This window comes from Bactrocera dorsalis, chromosome 2, assembly GCF_023373825.1.
Source record: "Bactrocera dorsalis isolate Fly_Bdor chromosome 2, ASM2337382v1, whole genome shotgun sequence".
Lineage (NCBI taxonomy): Eukaryota > Metazoa > Arthropoda > Insecta > Diptera > Tephritidae > Bactrocera > Bactrocera dorsalis.
In genome coordinates this window covers 86,608,764-86,631,902 of record NC_064304.1, presented here as the reverse complement: position 1 = coordinate 86,631,902, position 23,139 = coordinate 86,608,764, and the positions used below count along the sequence as shown (strand labels likewise).

Genomic DNA, 23,139 nt, shown 5'->3' with positions numbered 1-23,139 from the left:
AACACTTTTATTAAATTAATTGTTAAAGACCGGTTGTTAAAAACATTTTAGCAAAAATTAGTAATGATAAACTTTTTAGCAACTTTATTAAAACTCAGATGTTGAGTAATTTCGATAAACATATCCAACATATGATCATTGTTTATATTTGTAAGCACATCTCTATAGTATCTTATTTTTGTATCACGAATGTGAACTATTTCTAAACCAAAATTTTAAATAAATTTTATTAAATTTAGTCAATGGATACTGACTACAGTGTTTTGACCCTTAGCGATGAATCTTGTCGTACCTGTTTACAAAACATTGCTGACACAAACTCCCTCTACGACGAAGTAGAATACGGGAATGATACTTTTGTCTTAAATAGCTTATTTACTCAACTCCTACGTGCTACTAATGTTCAAGTAAAAACAATAATAACGCTTACGCTTTCATTTTATGTTACTAATATGTTAATCTGTTCTTTCAGACGCAGGCGATCAATCAATGTGGGGGTCAAACATTACCAAATCGCATCTGTGCAGATTGTACCCTAAAACTTCTAAGTGCTTACGATTATATTTGTTTATTGGAACGGTCAGAAACTTTGTTAAGGCAATATCAAAAGTCGTTTCCTGCAAAATTGAAAACAGATGTAGAATCGTTTGTTATTACTGAATTAAAAAATGACACAACAAATAATGAAGATAGTCAAAATGTCGAAGAATTAGAGACAGAATATCTACTTGACGACTATAATAATGAGGAAGATGTTGCAGATGTAGATAAGGAAAGAAGCGATGACGAGGTTTCTATTGAAAACAAAAGTGAAACTTATGTGGACGATGAGCTTCAATTTGTAAAATTTGAAGCGGTAAACATTGAAGAAGTTACAGAACAAGTAGAACAGGTTAACAATAGGAAGTAATGATTCTCTTGAATTTTTATAAATCAGTTTTTAATCAAATTTATTTCTTTTCTAATCGGAAGACATAAAAGAACAACCCAAAATACTGACATTGTTGCGAAAAAGCAAGCAAGATTCGCTATCGGCTCTCGCCTAGGAACATTTGTCACAACCAACTGGCGTAAGTGTCCTCATTGTGAACGTGTTTTTGCCAGAAATATAACGTTGGAAAAACATATACAAACAGCACATACAAATGTGCCGCCAGAGTGTATTGCTGCTATTGCGCCAAAACCTACTGAGGATAAGCCAATACAATGTGACCATTGCCCACGTACTTTTGCTAGACCCTTTGCCTTGGAGCGACATCTAAGAGCCATGCACCCGGCGACTACGATTGCAAATAATGCTGACTCAGATACAAATCCCACTGACACTGCAAAAACGAAAAAAACTTACAAGCGTGGAATATGCCCTCACTGCGGTCGTAGCTTCGCTCAAGCAAGTTTAGTGATACATATTCGCCGACACACAGGTGAAAAGCCATACCAATGTGATGAATGTCAAAAGGGTTTTCCTCGACGTCAGGATTTAGTGGTACATAAGAGACAACATACTGGGGAAAGGCCACATGTATGTACTATTTGTGGAAAATCGTTTACAAGACCAAATAAATTATCGAGACATATGCGTATACATACTGGACTACGACCGTACAAATGTTCGGAATGTCATAAATCATTCACACAATCGAATGACTTGCGTATTCATATGCGTCGACATACCGGAGAAAAACCTTATAAGTGCAATATTTGCAATGAGGCTTTTATAAGTGGAACAGCGCTCAAAACTCACCGCATAACAAATAATCATGCTGCACCACCTGATGCCGAAAACGATCCATACGCGAAATGCCGATTAAATAAAGCAATTAAACTTGATACATGCGAGTAATTTCGGAAAGAAAAAGTATTTAAATATTTAATATCACGGTTGCAGTTAAAGGCAATAAAAAAACGTGTAAAGTGTCACTCAAATAGTTCTAAATTTTTTATTGCTAACTAAGCTCTAAGTGATTAATCTGAGAAGACGATTTAAGACTTGCGATGCAACACTAGAATAAGTAAGACCTTGACAAGTTCCAATGGTTTCGATATAAATCCATCAACATTTTGACGAAGCGCAAATTATTGGACTCCATCTGTTTTAATGCGCTTAAAATTTCAAGAATTTTATAAATAAAATTTTGAAACAAAATATTTAGTTTTGAAGCATGATTTATTATATTTCTTTTCAAGCGGATTTCTAAAGAGCTCAGTTTTATTTGTGTTTATTATTACTCAACGCGAATATTTTTTATATAGTTTAAAAATTTTAAATTCATAATGAATACACCTATTTGAAGTCGAATATCTTTATATACATTAATTCCGTTTTGTTCAATGATGCCGAAAGATAATTTAAAAAAAATGTATATTACCTGTAGTTAAAATAAGAGTCATAAGCAAATATTTAAATCATGACAAAAATAATAATAAAAAAAATAAAGAAAGAATACAATGCATTTCTTTTCTACAAAAAAAAGACACTACACTCAAGCGACATTGAATTAATGTCTACGCCAATGGGATGAAGATGAGTATGTTGAACGTGAACGGGAACGCGAATGTTTCCTCGACGAACCATGTCGCGAAGATGAATGATGACTGCGCCTGCCGTTGTCATCCTCTGCGCTGGAGTGGCGATAACTGCTGCCACGTTGGCTATGGTGATGACTACGCTGACGGCTACGACTGCGACAGCGCCCACTCCTTGTTCTGCGATGACTACGTTCGTCACGGTTTTTACGTCGATCATACTCATGTTCACGCCTTTTCTTAGACGAAGTCGATGTGCGACTGTAGTGGCTTGATTGTTGCGAAGAAGATGACGACGATGTTGATGATGATGTGCTCGAGGTATCTGTATCGCTTGATGATGTTTGCGATTCCTCCTTGCCATCATCCTCGTCACTAGTGTGATCTTCTCGTTTATTTTTATGATGGTGATGCTCTTTATCACGATCTTTATCACGCGTACTTTCATGCTCCCTATTGCGCTTTCGCTCTCGTTCGCTTCCACGTTCCCTATAACGATCACTTTCACGATCTCTATGATCATAATGTCTGCTACGATGACTGCGTTCCCTTTCCGTACGTGAAGCAGACGAACGACTACTGCTCGCACGATGACCTTTCGTAACTTTATCGTAAGCAGCTTCAGCTGCGTTTAATAAGTTTTTATTTAGTGCTGTTACGCTACCACTATTACTATCGTCAACAAGTTTACTTGCTACATTGTATGCGATATGGGTACTTTCGGGCGCCATTGCAATCGATGACGCTGACGTACTCCCTGCGGCCAGCACTGAGGTGGCGTTCGTGGTGGAAACAACAGGGAAAATTGTGCTGCCATTTGGATTTCCACTCAAATTTGCATTTACCCCGTGTACTTTCGACATATAAGTTGCAGCAACAGCAGCGGCGCTTTTCGAATCTTTATTATCGCTGAAACGTGTGGTACGTTCTTTTCGCGAATTCCGATCCTTCTGACGTTTGCCTACGAATATAAGTAATTAACAAATTTACTTTTTTTTTAGGTTACTACTTAGCGACATTTTGTAAAAAAAATGTTAATCCATAATTTCATAAACAACTAGAAAATGGAAGACATTTAAAAATACTAATACATGCGTTTGTAAAGGCATGTTTAAAACCAAAAACTAAAATTGCTTCGCTTGGGAGGCTATATTAATTCAAAACATCCACTTTCGTATGGTACTGGCACTTGCTACATGTTTTTTTTGTTCACAATAAATTTTAAAGAGATTAACTGAACAATAAATAAGATACATAATGAAATTATATTCAAACAATTTTTAAGGTGTAATTTTTTTCAATTAAAACTAGGTAGATTTAGGATTTTAGTTAACGAAAAAATTATATACACTACTGTCCAAAATTTGTTTGTAAAATTCTACCTGTATCGAAATAGATTGCTTATAATCTCCTAATATATGTATATAATAGTACTATTTATTATTAAGCTAACTTCTAATGTTTAGAAATTTTAAAAATAAAATTATGGAAAACTTTTTCATTTTAGTAATTTTAGACATTTTTCGCCGATTTTGTTTTTGTTTTTTGTTCAAATTATTTAGATTTGGCAGAGAAAGTGTATACGAACAAACGCACCGTTTGAGTTTTGTAACTTTGTTTCAGTTGTCTCACCAAAATCCCGGTCGTATGATTTACTAACTGTGCTTGATGTGGCCGTAGACGTTGAGTTTTCTTCATTTCGCTCTATATCGCCGACTGTAATCTCCTTCTTGTACGGTTTATCATCGTCCTTTTGCTTTTCCAAAGAAGTGTAATACTTTAGTTTTTGCTCCTCACGTGCCGCACTCGCAGCAATGCTTTCCTCAATATCCTCGGTTATTTTAGCAAAAGCGCGTCGCTTCGCACGTATGGACGCCTATATACACACATAGACGACAAAGAAAATGTTAAACAGTGCAGTATTATTTAAAACTTACACAGTTATACCTTTAATTCTTCCTCTGAGTCATTGTTTGGATCATTATCCGCGGAGGCACCATCCTCGGAGTCGCTACTCTCATCACCTGTAGAATCATCGTATGCTGCTAAGCCTAGAAATAATTTTGCTGCTAATTCGAATGCCAAAACTTTATTCATTTAGTACTGTGATTGTAGTCTACAACAAGAACTAACACCACAAGTATTGGGCGATAGTAATATTTATTGGAGGACAGAAAAAGTAGAACAGCAAACTGTTTATAGCAGCAATGCACACAATTTGGCATTAAGGTGATCCCATTTGAAAAAAGTTCATCACAGAATTGATATTTTTCCCTCAAGAAGTAAAACTTTCTGAAGAAGCTTTAAATTAAATTTTCAGTTTTTTTTTTTGGACATATTTAGTATGCATATTAAAATGTATCCAACTTTTAGGTAGTTTTTTGTAATGTATTTTGGAAAATGAATTATTGCATAGTTTACCTGCTAAACGTTTCAATCAGAAACGAATAAATTTTTTACAAATTAATAATACCGACAGAAACTACATAATAACAACCAATATGTGGAAATATATACACGTACATATGTATATTTCTATAGCTTATAATAAACAAAAAGAGTTGACTTACCCAATTTTCCGGTTATGGAGGATAGCGCGCTTTTACGGATCACTTGAGCTGATGACGCTTTGTTTATACAAGTTCGTAGGTATCGAGTATATGTAAAATGTACATAATTTCATTTGGTTAACAGATAAAGTTCATTCTAATTAACATGGTTGCAGTATAGAGAGGCAAGTGTTAATCAACGTCAACTTTAAGAATTGCAAATATTTTATGCATGTTCAACATTGCACCAATGCCTCAGCAACGATAATATCACACAAACACTAGAAGGAAATATGCATATGAAATAACTTAAAATTTAGACTTAGTACCTTTGGCTTTGTGTGCATTGACAGCTTCTTGCGCCAAGTTTGCGATCTCCTGATTTGTAACATCAAGTAGGAGTTCGGTTAATGTTGTCCGCACCACTATCATCTAAGCATGTTAAAATTTTAAGAATTTCTCCCCAAGGTTGGTCAAAGGGGTAAGAACGAATGCAATTTGTATATGAGGGTAGGTGTATCATATAATTAACACGGTACAGAGGCATATTTTTATTTTTGCCGAAACGATCAGTTGTAAAAGTTCATTTCAATTTCATTATGTTTAGTTGTAATTTCAAATCATCATCATACATTTGTATGTTTGCACATCAAGACAGCACATACAAACACATGTTTAGCGTTATGTATGTATAAAATGGCGTATTTCGATTTGTTTATTAAATGAAAAACAAAAATTAAAGCTTAGTGTACTAAAATATATGTATTAAGATGAAAATTAGTTTCAAAGTACATACCAGGTCCGCAAGTCTATCTTCATAGCTTCTTTTACCCTTATAATTTAGCTGTTCAGAACTATTTTCGTTATCTGTTTCGTATTCCGCGCCACTATTGCCACTGCCATCATCGTCGTTCGGGGTTGGATTTTGAAGTAGAACCAATGTGTCATCGGTTATTGCTACGCCATCTAAGTCTTCTAGTTCCCCCTCATCCTCACAACCTGATCTATCGTTCTCCCTCTCCTAAATTGTTTCTTATTTAGTAAAACAGTTGTGTTACCTTTCATCATTCTCTCTAAAGTCCTCATACTTAGAGAGTTTCAAATGAAAGGTTTCATGTGGCGAGGCCGGAAGTAGCACTTCAGCCTTTATGCTACTAAATGAGGATTTTGAACTTACCGCAGACTGTTTATATTTCATGTTTACCGTGTGCGTTGCATCATCGGTTGTACCTACAAACTCAGTATATTTAGTGTCATCAGTACCTTCCGGATCTTCATGTTGCTTGTTTTGTTCCCTTTCTAATTGTTTCTGTTTTTCCCGCTCCATTTTTTCTAAACCCTCCCTTTGATCAACAAAATAATATTAATAAACACATTTCCTCAGAAATTCATATTCACCTTATCCAAGCTGGAAGCATTTTCCTTTTCTTTGCATCCACCACGGATTGTGTTGGGTTTTGTTCTCCTGTATTAGCTGAAATCATTCTTACAATGTTAGGGTTTGGTACATTCATCTTTAGTAGGGATGGTATATGTGCTGTTGGGTTTGGCATAGGACTATTTAATGGTACATTTAACATAGTTGGTGGAACCGGGGGTGGTAAATTTATACGTGGTGGCCATACGGTGGCATTCCATTGTGGTGCAGATGGAATGATTGGCGTTGTGGTATTACCTAAATGTGAAAAAAACAATATATATATATATATATACATATATATACTTTTTTGCTATTCAATATATATTATCATACCTATACCGGGTATATTTTCAGCTACCGGTGGTCCAACAACTATATTTGGCTGCTGCATAAACCATGGAGATTGTGGTTGCATAACTGGATGATCTCTATTTTTACCTAGTTGCGTTGAAGGCGCTGGAGAGGGTGGTGTATCACCACATCTCGCACTTTCTTCGTCTTCGTCCATATCCATATCGGCTTCTCCTTTTTCATCGAATGATTTCTTAATTGCGGTCGTGGTTGTTGTAGTTGTCATCTTTACCTCATTAAGTGTATTACTAATATTTGGTGGTGGCGGTGCATCTGGCATTGATATAAAATTACTAGTGTCATGCATCTGAATCCATTGTTGGGCCATAGCTGCCCAGTCTATCGACCCACTCATGCCAGCAAATTGATTTAGACCGCTTAAGCCGTCTCCACTAGAATCACCAGCGGAGTACATTTTGATGTGTATCTTCTTTAATATTTGCACAATATATATATTTAATCAGCACAATTTTCAAAATAACCAATTTTGTTTAATTCAAACAAATATTTGTATTAATTCGCCATCTTTTGTAAGATAAAATACTCCTGTTTTCCTAGCTTTTCGCAAATTAATATAAATTTTACAGTGATGCCATATGAATGTAAAATAAATCAATTAAAGGCAGAGGAATGAAAAGTTTTAACTTCAAACTGTTTATTATATTCAAATATCCTTCAATCCAACAAATCCGAAAAGATAAATTTGGTAGAGCTATAAGTAAAACTGTTTGAACAAAGCAATAGTATAAAACAATTTTGTCGATCTTAATTAACTTCTACCACACAATTATCCTTTAGGGGTATTCTCTTGCTCTTGCAAAACTCGGTGCACGGTGCAAGCATTGCAGATTTACAACGGCACAACAACAAACACACGCAGAAAAATATTTGCAAGGGCTGTAAAATGTGTCAGACCAAAACCCATGTTTATTTATTAAACACGTACTCTTCAGCGAAAAAAAAGTAAACAAAAATTGTTGATTTTATGTTCTAATCGATTTTATATAAATTTTGAAATGTGGCCACGCTATTAAACAGCTTTATCGACGGAATGATTTGATGTCTAAATGCATTTGCCACTTACCAATACCAATAAGTTTTCAAAAAGGGCTGTTATACGCACATTGCATTTTCAAACGGCATTTTTGCTACAAAATTGTTTCATGTAAAGAATAATTTCTTATGGTAAATAATTGAAATATTAAAGAAATAAGTAGAATAAAAAGACGAAATGTATAGAAAGCCAATTAGTGCTTTAAATGGCAAGGAGAACCATTTGCAGGCGATAAAACCGCTTCCTCCGCCACCGCAGAAACAGCATAATACGAAAAATGTAAGTGATTAAAATAATGTTTTAAGTAAGTACCGAGAGTAACAGTACCAATACAAAATTATTTATAGACATTAAACGAAAATATGAAAGGTGTATCCCCAATTGCTATGCCAAGACCAATGCCTTCCAATAGAGCTGGAAATTTGTTAGGAGGTCTACCTGCTTCAAGAACAACTCAAGTTACATCAACTGCTGTCACGCAGAAGAAATTATTAACAAACAACAATTCTGTTCGCTCAATAACAGGACCTTTGGTCTCATCGACCACGAAACACATCAGCCAACAAGTCGTTGCACCTGCAGCTACAGTATCCATGACAAAACCTAGCGCCTCTGTCGTCTCAACTTCATCTAACAATAAGGTTGCAAGTAATCATACGAAAACAGAAAAAGAAAAATCCAATTTCGAACCAAATGCAAACTCAACAGAAGTACCACCGAAAACTGTTGCGAAAGTAGAAGACAAAGATTCGAAAGATGAATCAAATAAAGCCGAAAACGAAAAGACTGGTGAGTGTAACAAAAAGGAAAAGAAATCATGGTCATTGAGCAATTTCGATATTGGAAGACCACTTGGACGAGGCAAATTCGGTAATGTATATCTTGCACGCGAAAAAGAATCGAAATTTGTTGTTGCACTCAAAGTGTTATTTAAAAAGCAGATACATGAGTCAAACGTAGAACATCAAGTAAGGCGGGAAATTGAAATACAATCACATTTAAGACACCCACATATACTGCGTTTATACGGTTATTTTCACGATGATGCACGCATTTATCTAATATTAGAATATGCGCCCAAGGGAACACTTTTCAAGGAATTACAATCACAGCCATTGAAACGTTTTAATGAACCGACCTCAGCAATTTATATACGGTCTCTAGCATCAGCATTGCAGTATCTACATGAGCGTGATGTTATACATCGCGATATCAAACCGGAAAATTTATTGTTGGGACATAAAGGTGATTTGAAAATAGCAGATTTTGGATGGTCAGTGCACGAGCCGAACTCTATGCGCACAACATTATGCGGCACACTTGATTATTTGCCACCTGAAATGGTGCAAGGCAAGCCACATACTAAAAATGTAGATCTTTGGAGCTTAGGAGTTCTATGTTACGAACTGATTGTGGGTCGTGCGCCATTCCTTGCTACCGACTATGACGAGACATATAAAAAAATCATTAAAGTTGATTACAAATTACCGGAATTTGTTTCACGCGCAGCAGCACATTTTATTTCCAAGCTTCTGGTGTTAAATCCCCAACAACGCCTTCCGCTGGATCAAGTATTTCTACATCCTTGGGTTGCCGCACACATTAAATAACAACTATACATACGACTTAAATAAATTTTTCATCTTTATTTATATTATTTAACATACATAACGAAAGGATAGCTAGTATGATAATTTGGAAATATAAAAGTTGCTTATTCTGAGAAAATGTTCAAAAAGAAATTATAAGACGTCTGCGTATATTATTTGTATTATATATACATATGTGTGTACGTGTGTGTACAGAAAGATTAACTTTATAAAGAACATTAAGCGCTATCCTTTCTTTACTCCATGTTACTATATAGCGCTATTTTTTAAACTTCTCTATTGCAACATTGTCAGTGTGCACTTTTTAGTTTTGCATGTTTTATTAGTGTAGTGATTTTGATACATATTTAGTAGTTCGTTAGTTTTACTTTTTAATTTTGAGCTGATTTATTTTTTTACATATGTAAATGAATTTATGACAAGACATTCGAAATCCCCTCAACGGCATTCATTTATTAAATTAAATTAATTGTTAAAATGTCTTTTTAAATGAGAAATAAATTTTGCATTTTATAGCTAAAAATTGGAAATCTTAATGTGTCTTATTAGTTTTGCAATATAATAAAAGCATTCAATACTTTTAACAATTCCACATTTTTTGGCTGGGAACATTCATACTCAACTTAGTGGGTGTGGTAAAAGTGTTCAGAAGTCAAAAACTTCACACTCTATTCAGATGCTCAAATTTGCATTTCAATGCTTTTCAAAAATTAATTTAAAAAAATATCTTAATACGGAACTAAGGGAGCTATTATAGAAATTCAAAATTCTATCAAATAACTGCTTTGGATTAAAATCTGGCTTATAATTTCCTAACATAAAGGTAACAATGAATCCAGATCCAACTATACGAAAAGTCGTACAAGTGGCGGAGCAAGCACAACAGCCTTTACATGGTAAATATGTGCAATTTTGTATTTGGATTTCTTTCCAATAAACCTTTTTTAAATCACGATAATATCTGTAGTGCCCGTGGTCGTCGGCAACCAATGTTTTATAATCACACAGCAGGATATCCGGAGAATTGAAGATTCTCGTCTATATTCTTACAATAAATTGAATGGAAAGGGTGAGTTAAATTAATTTGTATATGATAATATAAATTATTTTTTGTATTTTTGTATATGATAATATAAATTATATACAAATTAATTACTAATCTTTAGCAGATATTTGAATTTGATTAAATATTTAGATTTCAGAATTAAATTAGAGAAACATACTTAGGCGTCTTTATGCTGGTTTAAATTAACGTAGAATTGCATTAGATGGATACTCTAGGAAATTTACATAATATAATAGTTGTTGATGCAAAAGGGGTAGGATAATAATATCTAATATAACTGAAAGAAAATTATTTCGAACATAAATGTTCCATCGAAAAAGGTAGCAATCCCAAAAATAGGGCTTTTTGGTTTTGACTTAATTTTGCATTTCTCTTTGATTATAGAAAGCGATTCCAAGTCTTATTTTTCAATGTACGTATTAATAACGGTTCTATTGTTTATATTCTGGCAATACCCGTTATTTCAACAATGATACCAAAAACAAATAGAAAATATTTAATCTGATACAATGACTGGACTCATGGCAGGAAAATTTTTAATCTACATATATAACAATAGACAATTTAAGGACCCATCCCATTGAAACCGGACTTTTTCTGAATCAGATCATAATCAGACTGGGTGAAATATATTGTTACCACAACAATATGCAAATATTTAATTGCGTTTTCTCAAAATGTACAGTATTTCCCTACCGACAGATATGAACCAAAGAAAAATTAGAACATGTTTTTTAGATACTAACCTTTGAACTGAACCCTCATTAAAAATTAATCGGCATTTAAGATTATAGAGGTTTAACATTTTTTTTATAACTAATACTGGAAAATCGTCTTATTACGTTCGCATAATTAAACTTAGGCGAAGTAGTCCCAATGGATACCATGGATTCCAATGTAAGTGGACATGATGCTTTGTTGGCCTGTATCCGTCAGTTAACACAATTTCAGCAGAACGCGTCTATTAATCCATGTAGTATAGGATTTTTGTCGGATCTAGTCGGACGTGCCTGCAATATAACTGCAGCAATGCAGCAGCAGCAACAGCAACAACAGGCTACTCAAATGGCAATGACAATGCCCGATTTGCTGGCATACAACCAGGCACAATATATACAAAGTGCAGGTTATTCACCGGTTTCAGCAACGCTACAGCAACAGTTGGATTGGTCGAAAGCTTGCGACACTATGCCGACACAAGCTTCCATGGTATGATTTGTTCTTTAGAAATACCTTCTATTATATTTTAGTATAAACATGCTAAACTATTAATCTAAATTTTGTAGCATCCCCTGCACCATACTTCGGCCACATCGACAACGGAGATTGCGCGAGCTCAGTGCGTTCCCCAAACACCCTCTTCGAAAAGCCATTGTTGCACACGCGGTTGCAACACCATGGATATTGGTCCCAGCTTATCACCGAATTCGCAAGCACCTCCCATCACAAGTTCGGCCACTTGTTTGTGCGCACGTCAACAGGCGAAACAACGTAAAATGATACAATTTCAACTCTAATGTTGTTAAATCAGATTTGTGAATAATTATGTGAAAATTGTTGGCGTGTTTTTTTCGTCGTATGATCTCATTTATGTAACTGTTAAACATTTTTTTTTTACCTCTTGTTAGAAATTTTATTTTTTATTTCAATTATGTTCATAGTTTTTGGACAATATTTAACTAAAATTAAATTTTAATGTTTTTTGCTTGTCGCAACATCGGAAATTAGCGATTTTTTTGTTTTTAAGTTTTTTGTTTTTCCTTTTTTGTTAATATTCTTTGACTTTGTCGCCAAACCGTTTACTTTTAAACTTTTTGCTGACTTATTTTTCGAAATATTTTTCATAGTATTCATTTTCAGGTCTTTCGATTCTTTTTTCACTTCTTTGGTCACTACTTCTGACACCTCCACCGGCGAATTGGTAAAGTAGCGTTTCTCTCCCGTATTGTATTGAAAACGCTCAATGCTAGTTGTGCTAGTGTCCTTACTAATAGTAGGTAGTGTAGTACGCGAAGCAGTCAACACTTCGTCTACTGTACCGATTCTTAGATACATATCTTTTAGTATAAATTTCAAATCCTCCATTAAGATTTCTTTTTTAACAAAAACTTTGCCACTATTTTCACTGCTTAATGCACAACCATTCATTTCGTTCACTTTGAAATCTCTTTCCTTAGATATATCAGGCTTCCAGATTAACGCTATTTCCTTGCCACCATGGGGGTTGTAGAAGAAAGCGGCGAAGTCCGAATATGCGTCCTATTGAAGTAAAACATTAAGTAAGCTTTAGATTTTCTATTGAAATCGAGTTATAATATTAAATATATAATTATATAATTACATAGCAAGGTCAGGATGCCAAAATTCGTCAAGATAACTTATCAAATAAAAAAAAGTTTTACATACAAGGGCATTATTTGGCAGCTATAGTGGTCCGATATAGGCTATGCCAACAAATGAGCAGATTCTTGAGTAGACAAGCTCGTGTGCAAAATTGGTTTGTCATAAACTGAAGGCACATGCTATAAGTCGGTGTGTATAGATTGCCATACTCAGCGATAGTCAAGCGGTACTAAAAGCGATCTCCGCTTATGAAGTTAAGTCACTACTAGTGCAGGAGTCTATAGTAAGGCTGAACAGCCTATCTGATCGAAACCAAGAGCACCTTATTTGGGTGCCCGGTCACAAGGTTATAGATGGGAATGAACTGGTTAACGAGCACGCCCGCTTTGTAGCTTACTCAGGAATGGTAGGATTGAAAATGTACGTTGTGGTTGGTTGGGAGAGATATTGGCAACAACTTCAAGGCATGCGCCATGCCAGGTTGCTAATGGGTGGTTACAACCTCAACAGGTTTAAAATAGTAAACAATCTCCCGAGAAAAAAATTTCGGCTACTTGTCACATATTACCCCGGCCACTGCAAACTTACGAAGCACTTACACAACATGGGCCAGGCCTCTTGTGTAAACTGCCGGTTCTGGGCATGAAGCCGAAACCGCCAGAACACCTGCTAATAGACTGTATAGAAGTCTGCAGACGCAGGATTAATGCCCTCGGAGTCATGCTTCCGAATAGAGATCTAGCACCTAGTAGCGTATTGAAATTCATTCATGTAAAGGGGCTAAGTGTTTTCTTGTGAGTTAGGGGAGGGCACAATAGACCTTAGGTCGCGGTGCATATCTCGTTTTCGAGTAAAATCTAATCAAATCCTTCTTGGTGGTCAACTAAATACTTATATCTGTTCAGGGTATACAAAAAAAAAAAAATTAAAGTAATAGCTTTATCAAACTGACTCTGTTATTTCTTTCTAGGTTTTTGAACTCATTTTTTTTTTTTTTTGCAATTTATGAAGTCAGTGCCTGTTCAAAAATTCTTGTAAAATTTTAGATTATTTGAAACTATGACTGCAATAAAAAAAATCGCCTGAAATATGTATGTGTGTATCCAATCACTACGTTTTGTATTTTTGTACATACCCGAAGCTTTTCCATCGTGTTTTGCAAAAAATTGCTATCTGCTAAAGGCAGGCGCCAATTTGGTCTTGTACGCGCCGTAAATGATGAACCGAATTCATGCGCCCATGAGTTAGATACCAAATCTGGTTTTAATTGGATTACGAAATCGTAACCGTTATTGGGCGCTATGAAAATTTGGCCAGGTTTTATAAAAGGTTTAGTCGAGAGCAACGCGTTTTCAATTATATCCAAAGCGTGGCGCGCCAATAGCGTAACACGAGCGAGTACATTAATGTTCGGTTTACATGCTGATGTCCATAAATTACCCAAATGGTTTTGATCGAACGAGGTTGCTATACAAAGTGGCGGGAATGTATCACGTTCTGTGCTAAAGCGATGCTCCAAATCAGCTACAGTATTTTCTAATACAAACGCAAACAAAATATAATAATAATAATACATATAACATTATGAATAATTTCCAAGCCAATAACATACCATCCATTGCATTATTAAAGTTCAATAAGAACAACTCGTTGCGCCAATCAGTGCCAGCCAGCAATTGCAGAAATCTTATGAAACCTGTTTGGGGCGAACTGGGATTTTTTTGTGTAGGTGTTCTTAGAAACTGTGCGGCAATCAGCAATTCAGTACATTCTTCTGGCCACAGACCATCATCTAGGAATTGTGTACTCAGCCAACGTTTCGCGATCATTACTGTGCCACCAAAACTGTTATGTAACTGATATAAGGCATGTAGCGCACCCGTTACTTTAGGCAGAATATAATGTCGTTTCTCTAAGGCAATACTGGCCTCACAATCAACATACTGTGTTAAGCCCCGTTCACTTTTCTCCTTCTTCAGTAGAGCCACCTCCTTGGGATGTGACATTTCGATAGCAAAACAATAGCCTTGTTTAAGTACTAAAAGGCCATCGTAAGTCACTTTAGTTTTTAGATGATATTTCTCCCGCAATAAATTAGCTATTTGTATGTAAAATGCCATTTTTAGTGCACGCAGGGCACCTAACTCACTAGGCCATTTACCACTCTGACCTGAAATACGTAAATATTAGGAGTATTAGTGTAATACACAATAAAAAAGGGTTACGAAATAATATTACCTAATTGTATAACACCACGTTGCACTTGCATAGCATACATTTGCTCGCCTATCATGCGCGCTTGTGGTAGAATTGGCACAGGTTCACTGTAGCGAAACACGGGCGATATGCCAGCAATGGAGACAATCTCAAGCGGAAGGTCATTCAGCGCATGTAGCTTGCGTGCCAAATCGTCAAAACAACGTATTACATTGAGTGAAGTGTCCTCTGCATCGACATCCTGTTCTACTTTAAAATTTTCAGGCATTTTATCCGTACGGAAAATCGGTGTCAAACGGTAGGAAATATCCAATTCACCAGCAATATATTCGAAATCATTATTTTCTAATTGAAAATGATGTTGTAATAGATGAGTAACGATTGAACGAACAACCAAACGTCGCTTCCACAGGCTGTCGCTAGTTGCAGCCCACACCACGGATTCGGTAATACTACCGTCCTGAAAGCGTCGTAATTGCGCTTTGTCACCCCAAAATTTGCGAAATTCGTTAGCACCCTCAGCGATTGTTTCAGGACCTTTGTCTAAGACTTCGAACGCTTTTTCCGGATTAAGAACAATGCCGAGATGACAGTAACGCGCGCAATCTGGCGGGTTTTTTGTGCAACTCCAAGCATCAACCAACTTTTCGATCGGTACTAAAGCGCGTACACGTTCACCGAGTCCTTTACTAAGGAGCCTACAGATGAAATGTAAATGCATTAATAAGAATATAAACAAATATTTGTATAATAATTACCCAACTATAACCTTCAACAGCATAGGATATGCGTAGCCAGCGAAATTGTACTTATCAGCAGGTTTGACATGCATTTCTAAGATTTGCTCAACAATATCCCTTTTGTTTATTCTGCAATATGAATAAGATAATTTACGCATTATTCCAATATATTAATAACAAATATTCATTATGTTTATTACTTAAGTATATTGTCGAACTGGCTGTAGAGTGGAATTTTCTTCATGAACAGCATGTGAAAGCTATTTATTTTCATATCGTTCAACATATCAACCGCTAATTTAGCTTCTAGACGCACACGACGATAAATCTCGGCATTTAGATTTGCGGCGATATTAAAAAAGCCAGTAACATCTACGAAGACCACGTCGTAGTATGTATGGAATTGCTCCAGAGTAGGTTGGTTAGCGAGATCTGTAGAGTTATCGGACAGTGAAATACCCTTGCCATCCTCATCCCAAGCACTGTACGCTATAAATAGAAATACATTTTTAAAACAACGTTAACTTCGGCTGCGCCTAATTTATAATACCCTCCAGAGGTGAATTTTTTTGTCTTGATTTTTTGTATTTACATAAACTGATCAGTTTGTATGACAGCTACATATACATACATACATATGTTAAAGTGGTCCGATCTGAAAAATATGTTCGAAGATTGCCTTCAATAATAATTTATGACAAATTTCAAGATGATACCTTGTCGATTAAAAAAGTTTTCCATATAAGGACTTGAGTTGTGTCAGTTGTTGTTGTTGTTTTAACAGCTTAGCTAATCGCCGTTAGGATGGTAAGGGTAGTTTGCGTTGTCGTCGAGGTCATCTAACGGTAGGCCCAAGAAACGTGCTGTTTCGACGGGGTCGGGTTTGTAGGGCATGCAAAGTTGTGGCCAGTGTCATGCGGAGACTCGTTGCATGCAGGACATATGTATATTAGGTATTTCAGGGTCGATTCTGGATAGGTAGGAGTTTAACCTGCTACAATATCCAGAACGAAGTTGCGCTAGTTTTTTTTCAAGTCAGTGTGGGAGTTATGTTGTCTGTTTGAACTCCTGACCGCAGAGGTCCTCTGTTGTCCATTCAGGTTGATTGGCGGCGCGGAGCGCGAACTATGTGCAGATTGCAGAGCCGTAGAGGCTTGTGTCGCAGTATTGCGCAGGCGACATGGGGCCACGTAATGCGTGGTCCACTCCCTGTGAGTCTTAAGGCCTGAGCAGGTCTTAAGATGGCTCCATCCATTGCATGTATTACACCTGACTGAGGTGGTGTTTGGATGGAGCCTTTTTGCGTATACGCAGCAGAAAAATTCCTCCGGGACCGGGTTGGACTCACTGTCAGCACGAGTCAGGAGGATACGGAGCAACCCTGCTGCAAGGCGTTGCTCCAATGACGACAAACACAAATTAGTACTCACCGATCCAAACGGGGTTAGATCGCCGAAAAAACAGCACTTGGTCGGATAAAATCCGAGTCAATTCCGGTGCGTAGAACCGGCTGTCGTGGGAATTGGGTTGTATCAGTCAGTTTGTATGACAGGTATGTGTTAAATTCGTCCGACTAAACAATATATAATATATTATATAAATATATATATTATAAGCTCTCCGACGATTCTTTCGGGCATACTAGCAAACTTAACATACACCGTCCAGTGTATAATTATATCAATACTATTAAGTTCGTGCATTTTAATACATACCTAATTGGTTCCAAACTGTACGTGCCACCTGGTAGCTGCTCATGTTCATATGTAATTTACGTTGTTTGTAAAGGTAAGCAATGAACATGGCTAGCAAATGTGATGAAAATCCATTGAAACCCAAATCGAATTCACGCTGCCGTAACCAAACCTTCAGCAAAATTAAACCTTCTTGAAAATTCTTTCGCTCATCAAAAATGCCATGCAGTAATTGTTGATTTCTCTGCATAGTGAGATCGAATAATACTCCAGCGTTGTAATTTGGCGTAGCCAGTGGAATGGATTCATCAGTATCATCACCGAAAATGTTGGCGCGCACATTATTATTCCATGGTACGAAACGGTTTAACTTGAAAGCGCTCTCTTCCGCTGCTATAAATAGGCGGAGACTAAGCTTATTTGCAATATTCGTTTTCACATTGTCATCGGTTAATGGTGTGGGCGTTATATCCAATATTGGTTTAAGTGGATTGTTATTATAGTAGCTAAATTTCAATTTGTCTGTTGTCAGTTCTTTACCGAATACGCGGCTGTTAATTAATTTATTTGCAATGTAAGTTAAATAATATGCACGCTTTTGGTCATATATTAAATTAAGATAATTCTCTTTCTGGAAACATTCTTCCGGCATTAGAATACTGATATCAACGTTTAATTTGGGGCCGAGTATTGACTGAGTAGCGGCTGCACCTATAAGGTATGGCGATACTTTGGATTTGATAAATTGAAATTGAAAGACTTTTTGTTGTTCCACATGTAAATTATGTAGCGAAATAGGAAGTTTTATTTGGCTTTTCTTCAACCACTCCTGGTTGTTCATATCCTCTTTCTCCGATTGATCTTGTAGTTCGTTCAGAAACTGCTTAAAACGTTCCAGCCAATTGTTGATATAGTTGGTGTACTTGTCCTTAATTTTTACTTCCGCCAACATTTCCTTCACTTGTAGCCTAAATAGATTCGAATGGAATAGATTACGCGTTTCCTTCAGCTCATTAATCTCCTCAAGTGTTGGTGGTTTCACTTTTTCACCAGTGGGTTTTTTTAACTTTACTTGGCTAGCATTACTATTGTTTGTGTTGGGGGCAACTTTTGATTTGTCTTGTTGCGTTTTCTTCTTTTGCATCTTTTTCAACTTTTTTTCAGATGGTTCATTGCCTTCGTTCTGTTCCGGGGAACCATCATCACTTTCATTATCTTCATCGCTAGTGCCATTTTCAATCATGGAGTCCTCTGCAGAATCATTATACAGCTATGTAAGTAAATATTAAGTTTATAAATAATAGAATGGTTTTGACAAATTATTTACACTACCTCCTCTCCTAATTTTCTTTTAGTTTTCGCCATATTTAATGTTTTGAATTTCTTGCGTTGCTATAAAAATATATTCAGACTACACGTGCGATTCAACAATCTTCAACAATAACGTGTGGAGCTTGGCATTGCAGTTGTCAAAAAACATATGTTTTCGTTCACTTCATATCTTGATTTTCTAAACATTACCCCGCAATGTTAAGTACATTGAAGTTCAAAATTCTGGCAGAAAATATATAAGTAACAGGTAGTTCAACACAAAAGTGTAGTAAATCCACCACACCGTTTGATTTTTTTCATATAAAACCACATTGCGGTTGAAACAGTAGCATATTTGAAAATACGTAGAAATTTGATATAACTCAACAGTATGCAATTTTAGATCTTTTAAGTTATAAGAATAGTGATTATTTGAAATATTTTTTATCCTTCCAATCGATTCGGCAATCAAATTAGTAAATTTTTCTATATTCATGTTGTCCAGTGAAGACAATTGGTTGAAAAATCGACTAAACGCAGATATTTATGTACAAAATAAAAATTAAACAGTACAAATTGAGTTTTCATTTATTTATGTATGTAAGTGTATATTATTTTTGTTTTATTTATATATTATTAAATACAGTTCAGCTCATGATTTCTCCATTCTTTCTATCATAATTTCAACATAATTTCCGTCTTTTTATATATGGTTTTTCTTTTTGAACCGCAATTACTTTTTTCCACCCGTTAATTTCCCAATACAACAAAAATCCTGAAAAACAAAACTTAAACAACATAAAGCTAAAAGTCCTTCTCTAATCGCTTGAAGTGTTTTCCGTAGTTGTTGTTGGCGTTGACATTTTGCTGTTTTCTTCAAGGAATTTTAAACGTCGTTTTCTCAGTTCACTGAGCTCGGTATTCTCGGGTTGTTCAGCTGTAACGCTGGTGGTTTTGTCATCAGTACAGATCTCAATACCCGACGTATGCACCGATGATGATGCTGATACTTGTGCTGCATCACCACCTTGCGTTACACCGTATTCATGTTCTTCACCGCCTAAATCTTCAATTGTCACATCACCATGTTTTTGCAATGGAGGATGTGTTGAACTTTCTGTAAGAACTGTTGGTTTCGCTACTGATGCAACATTACTGGTACCAGACGTATGCAACTGATTTTCAGCAAGCGCTGCAGCAGCAGCCGCTGATGTACTGGGTCTTTCGTTTGTATTATTTATTGTATTATTGGTGGTGTTGTTCGAAGACGCTACAGTTTCGGTTGGTAATGGTACTGTCGTTTGCAAACGAGCAGTAATTATTTGGTAGTTATTCATCAGTATTCCTGCAGCATTCAGCATTAACTCAATATTTCGTAGTAGCTAAACCAATTAGAAAAATGGTTTACTAAAGTGGATGTAAGATCTAATACAACTACAAACCTTGATACGTTCTTCAACATTACGGCGTTCATTTCCTTCTAATAATTTTAATTCTTCATCGCTCAAAGTACTTAGATCCGATGGCATAGGTGGTGGTGGTACAGCATATGGTGCAATAAATGGAAATGGAGGCGGTATCATGAATGGCGGAGGCAACGGCAAAGTTGGGAAATTGGGTGGTGCTGCTGTCGTAGGAATCGACGGCAGTCCACCAGGCAAATTATTTGAACCAGCATTGCCAATGCCCATGTTTTCAAACAACCCTGGGACACTCGCAGCATTGGGTGGTGCTGCACCATCAACTCGTGGTATCTCAGCACCGTTTGCCTGATTTCGTATGGGAGCAGCAGCAGCGACAGGAGCAGGCGTTGCAGCAGCTGCAGCACCTTGACCCGCAGCTCCACCACCCACCCCCTCCTCTGGTCTTGGAATAGCTGTAGAATTAGCATTAGGTGTTCGTAATATATTTAAACGACATGTTGGGCATGTTTGTTGACGTTGAAACCACGAACGTAAACAAGTGGTATGGAAAATATGACCGCAAGGCAACTTTTTTGAGTGATTAATCATGTCTTCTCTGTAAATTAATTTTAATAGTTTCGTTTAAATTATTTAAATTATGAATAACGTTATTTTAACATTTTACTTACCTGCAGATTATACATATGTTATCTGAAAGTCGTAGTTCCTCAGGAGTAGCGTCAGGATAAAGTGTGTTCATGTTTCGTATAGCGCGTCTTGACATAATGACATCGATTAGTGCTTTCTTGAAATTTCTAATCGTAAAGAACATTGGGCGGAATACAAACATCGGTAATGCGTATATTTTGGCCATTATAAACACGAACAATACATAGAGAATTACTTTGATCAAGCCAATCACCAATTCAGTGTAGAGCAAAAATACGGCTTTATTTTCCCATGGTACATCGGTTCGCATTTCAGCAGCATGTAACACATATTTGATAGCCGTACTCGCAACTACAGTTAGCAATATTGCATATTCAAAGCCAAAAACTAACTGCACTGTTGGTCCACGAACTAGAGTGGAATTATAGGCGTGCATGAGCAAAAAGTAATCTAAAATGCCCAGTACTCCGAGAAGACTTGCTACGCGTATATGAAATAGCCAACCAAGTACAGGTGATCGCTCCATCTGTAAAACAAAAATTTCATAAACATTTGAAATCTTAAGTTAAAAAAGAAAAAACGTTAACTTTGGATACACCGAAGCTGTAATACCCTTAACTGGTACATTTCTTATATCATAAAAGTGTATAAAAATATCTTTATCTTATAGGATTTTGATTGATCAGTTTGTATGACAGTAATGACAGTAGTGATCCGATTTCGGCGGTTCCGACAAATGATCAGCTTGTTTGCGAGAAAAGGTCATATGCAAAATTTCAGTTCGATATCTCATAAACTGAGGAACTAGTTCGCATATATACAGACAGACGGACATTGTCAAATCAAATTTGCTTATCATGCTGATTATTTATATTTATATTTCACAAGGTCTCCGAAGTTTCATTAAGGCTATTACAAACTTAATATGTCCGGCTCATTGTAAAAAAGTATTACTAGTTAAAAAAAAAAATAGAATAGATACTTCTAATTTTTAAATATATTATACAATCAATTAGTGACAAACTTACAAAGTCAACGCGTTCTTCCGCCAACCAATGGAATGATTTCAGAAACAATAAAACTGTAAACAGTGCTACAAAACGCGGATTGAAATCATCGCGGAATACAGTGAATGCAAGGCATGTTTCTGTCAGGGCATACCAAAATCGTTCCAATAGATGTTCAAACTCAGCTGCTCGTAATGTACCCAGGAAAATCTAAAGAAACATTATTAGAATAGCACTTTAAAAATTAAGTTATATGTATATGTAACTAACCTTGCGCAATAACTTTCCAAACATGAAAACTATAACGAAAAACTGTATATAAATAACCTGAAAAAAATAAAAAAAAGTATAAATAATAGTTCGTATTTTTTTAAAGTTGACATTTTTACAATAAAAATACACACGCTGTGTATATATGATACATACGGCCATAGATGCATTAGATTTGGTGATGTACACAACCGCAGGATAAAATTGTTTCTTCTGGTAGTAGGCGTTCCCGATGACGATGCTCGTCAACGCCAGACATACGGACGAAAGTAATATTTGCATTATGTCGTTGTTGGTAGCACGTACAGCCAATAGGCTGATTGACTCCAGAAATATATTAATTTTGAATTATGCTTGTAGAATTTTGTATTCAATACAATATAACAGATCCCAAGCATCCAACTATATAGAATGGGAAACAACACACACGTCAAATACAAATAAATACAAAACTAGCCAACTGTATGTACAAAATTTGGCAAGAGACTTGTAACTTCCGCAAAATTGCAATATTATGACTATATTTTTTTAGATTTCTGAAATTAGTAATTCCGAATTTTTGGACCTTTTAGTTGTTTTATAGAACAATCCTTTTCCGATATTTCATCGAGACACGTAGTTTTTTCCGCTTTTCGTTTTTCTTTCGTTTTGGAGTATATAGGAAATGTCAAATTCCAATTGGATTCTTTAATGGTTGCCACGAACTATATTTATTGGTGGATTTTCACAGACTCTGGTGTATACGGATATTGACATTTAAGCTTTGTGTGATGCACGAGCTCTTTATCAGCTGTTTTATTGGATGAATGCGATAAGATTGCTGTATTATTTAACGCAAGAAAATCGTTTCCATTTAGTTCATAACAACATACAAATTTCAAAAGTCATGCAGATCAATTTTTTTACAAT

General features: G+C 35.9%; 6 protein-coding genes across 9 annotated transcripts; 3 read left to right on the top strand and 3 right to left on the bottom strand.

Annotated features, from left to right (window-relative positions):
- The first annotated feature begins 7 nt into the window (after nt 1-7).
- On the top strand, nt 8-1,907 carry LOC105223336 (zinc finger protein 436). 2 transcript variants are annotated; one of them, XM_029549117.2, is made up of 4 exons: nt 8-150; nt 240-407; nt 473-906; nt 973-1,907. In XM_029549117.2, exons 2-4 carry the CDS (start codon nt 243-245, stop codon nt 1,841-1,843), a joined length of 1,470 nt encoding a protein of 489 aa, XP_029404977.2. In that variant the 5' UTR covers nt 8-150; nt 240-242; the 3' UTR covers nt 1,844-1,907. The 2 variants fall into 2 exon arrangements, with proteins under 2 accessions (XP_029404977.2, XP_011199350.2); XM_011201048.4 differs by having other exon boundaries at nt 138-407.
- Nucleotides 1,908-2,148: 241 nt separating this feature from the next.
- On the bottom strand, nt 2,149-7,445 carry LOC105223337 (arginine/serine-rich protein PNISR). Its single transcript, XM_011201049.3, has 9 exons — nt 6,829-7,445; nt 6,474-6,750; nt 6,253-6,418; nt 5,872-6,096; nt 5,405-5,507; nt 5,097-5,153; nt 4,474-4,577; nt 4,123-4,402; nt 2,149-3,487 (listed from the first exon to the last, which is right to left on the bottom strand). The coding sequence occupies exons 1-9, from the start codon at nt 7,259-7,261 to the stop codon at nt 2,499-2,501; spliced, it is 2,634 nt and encodes an 877-aa protein (XP_011199351.2). The 5' UTR covers nt 7,262-7,445; the 3' UTR covers nt 2,149-2,498.
- Nucleotides 7,446-7,935: 490 nt separating this feature from the next.
- Nucleotides 7,936-10,023, top strand: LOC105223340 (aurora kinase C). Its single transcript, XM_011201052.4, has 2 exons — nt 7,936-8,179; nt 8,248-10,023. Exons 1-2 carry the CDS (start codon nt 8,078-8,080, stop codon nt 9,508-9,510), a joined length of 1,365 nt encoding a protein of 454 aa, XP_011199354.2. The 5' UTR covers nt 7,936-8,077; the 3' UTR covers nt 9,511-10,023.
- Nucleotides 10,024-10,156: 133 nt separating this feature from the next.
- Nucleotides 10,157-12,300, top strand: LOC105223339 (hypothetical protein). Of its 2 annotated transcripts, XM_049449355.1 has the most exons (5): nt 10,157-10,406; nt 10,478-10,579; nt 11,439-11,473; nt 11,531-11,785; nt 11,863-12,300. In XM_049449355.1, exons 1-5 carry the CDS (start codon nt 10,340-10,342, stop codon nt 12,091-12,093), a joined length of 690 nt encoding a protein of 229 aa, XP_049305312.1. In that variant the 5' UTR covers nt 10,157-10,339; the 3' UTR covers nt 12,094-12,300. The 2 variants fall into 2 exon arrangements, with proteins under 2 accessions (XP_049305312.1, XP_011199353.2); XM_011201051.4 differs by having other exon boundaries at nt 10,165-10,406; nt 11,439-11,785.
- On the bottom strand, nt 12,176-19,055 carry LOC105223338 (nucleolar protein 6). Its single transcript, XM_011201050.4, has 8 exons — nt 18,903-19,055; nt 17,592-18,840; nt 16,077-16,365; nt 15,895-16,005; nt 15,158-15,834; nt 14,532-15,089; nt 14,055-14,455; nt 12,176-12,835 (listed from the first exon to the last, which is right to left on the bottom strand). The coding sequence occupies exons 1-8, from the start codon at nt 18,933-18,935 to the stop codon at nt 12,269-12,271; spliced, it is 3,885 nt and encodes a 1,294-aa protein (XP_011199352.2). The 5' UTR covers nt 18,936-19,055; the 3' UTR covers nt 12,176-12,268.
- Nucleotides 19,056-19,451: 396 nt separating this feature from the next.
- On the bottom strand, nt 19,452-22,953 carry LOC105223342 (E3 ubiquitin-protein ligase HRD1). Of its 2 annotated transcripts, XM_011201054.4 has the most exons (7): nt 22,796-22,953; nt 22,387-22,632; nt 22,231-22,287; nt 21,982-22,170; nt 20,974-21,479; nt 20,324-20,900; nt 19,452-20,263 (listed from the first exon to the last, which is right to left on the bottom strand). In XM_011201054.4, exons 2-7 carry the CDS (start codon nt 22,510-22,512, stop codon nt 19,700-19,702), a joined length of 2,019 nt encoding a protein of 672 aa, XP_011199356.2. In that variant the 5' UTR covers nt 22,513-22,632; nt 22,796-22,953; the 3' UTR covers nt 19,452-19,699. The 2 variants fall into 2 exon arrangements, with proteins under 2 accessions (XP_011199356.2, XP_011199355.2); XM_011201053.4 differs by having other exon boundaries at nt 22,387-22,904.
- Nucleotides 22,954-23,139: the final 186 nt, after the last annotated feature.

Bases quoted from the DNA above. Each gene is read 5' to 3' on its own strand.
- LOC105223337 (XM_011201049.3), bottom strand. From the start codon at position 7,261: ATGTACTCCGCTGGTGATTCTAGTGGAGACGGCTTAAGCGGTCTAAAT. The intron at 6,419-6,473 runs GTGAATATGAAT...TGTTGATCAAAG, and splicing joins ATGCTTCCAGCTTGGATAAG to GGAGGGTTTAGAAAAAATGG. The intron at 6,097-6,252 runs GTAAGTTCAAAA...GAAACAATTTAG, and splicing joins TGAAATATAAACAGTCTGCG to GAGAGGGAGAACGATAGATC.
- LOC105223338 (XM_011201050.4), bottom strand. From the start codon at position 18,935: ATGGCGAAAACTAAAAGAAAATTAGGAGAGGAG. The intron at 16,366-17,591 runs GTATGTATTAAA...TTCTATTTATAG, and splicing joins TACAGTTTGGAACCAATTAG to CGTACAGTGCTTGGGATGAG. The intron at 14,456-14,531 runs GTATGTTATTGG...CGTTTGTATTAG, and splicing joins CTTTAATAATGCAATGGATG to AAAATACTGTAGCTGATTTG.
- LOC105223339 (XM_011201051.4), top strand. From the start codon at position 10,340: ATGAATCCAGATCCAACTATACGAAAAGTCGTACAAGTGGCGGAGCAA. The intron at 10,407-10,477 runs GTAAATATGTGC...TAATATCTGTAG, and splicing joins AGCACAACAGCCTTTACATG to TGCCCGTGGTCGTCGGCAAC. The intron at 10,580-11,438 runs GTGAGTTAAATT...AATTAAACTTAG, and splicing joins CAATAAATTGAATGGAAAGG to GCGAAGTAGTCCCAATGGAT.
- LOC105223342 (XM_011201054.4), bottom strand. From the start codon at position 22,512: ATGCAAATATTACTTTCGTCCGTATGTCTGGCGTTGACGAGCATCGTC. The intron at 22,171-22,230 runs GTTAGTTACATA...ATGTTTCTTTAG, and splicing joins TTGGAAAGTTATTGCGCAAG to ATTTTCCTGGGTACATTACG. The intron at 20,264-20,323 runs GTTTGTAGTTGT...TAATTGGTTTAG, and splicing joins ATGTTGAAGAACGTATCAAG to CTACTACGAAATATTGAGTT.
- LOC105223340 (XM_011201052.4), top strand. From the start codon at position 8,078: ATGTATAGAAAGCCAATTAGTGCTTTAAATGGCAAGGAGAACCATTTG. The intron at 8,180-8,247 runs GTAAGTGATTAA...AATTATTTATAG, and splicing joins AACAGCATAATACGAAAAAT to ACATTAAACGAAAATATGAA.
- LOC105223336 (XM_029549117.2), top strand. From the start codon at position 243: ATGGATACTGACTACAGTGTTTTGACCCTTAGCGATGAATCTTGTCGT. The intron at 408-472 runs GTAAAAACAATA...CTGTTCTTTCAG, and splicing joins TACGTGCTACTAATGTTCAA to ACGCAGGCGATCAATCAATG. The intron at 907-972 runs GTAATGATTCTC...TCTAATCGGAAG, and splicing joins GAACAGGTTAACAATAGGAA to ACATAAAAGAACAACCCAAA.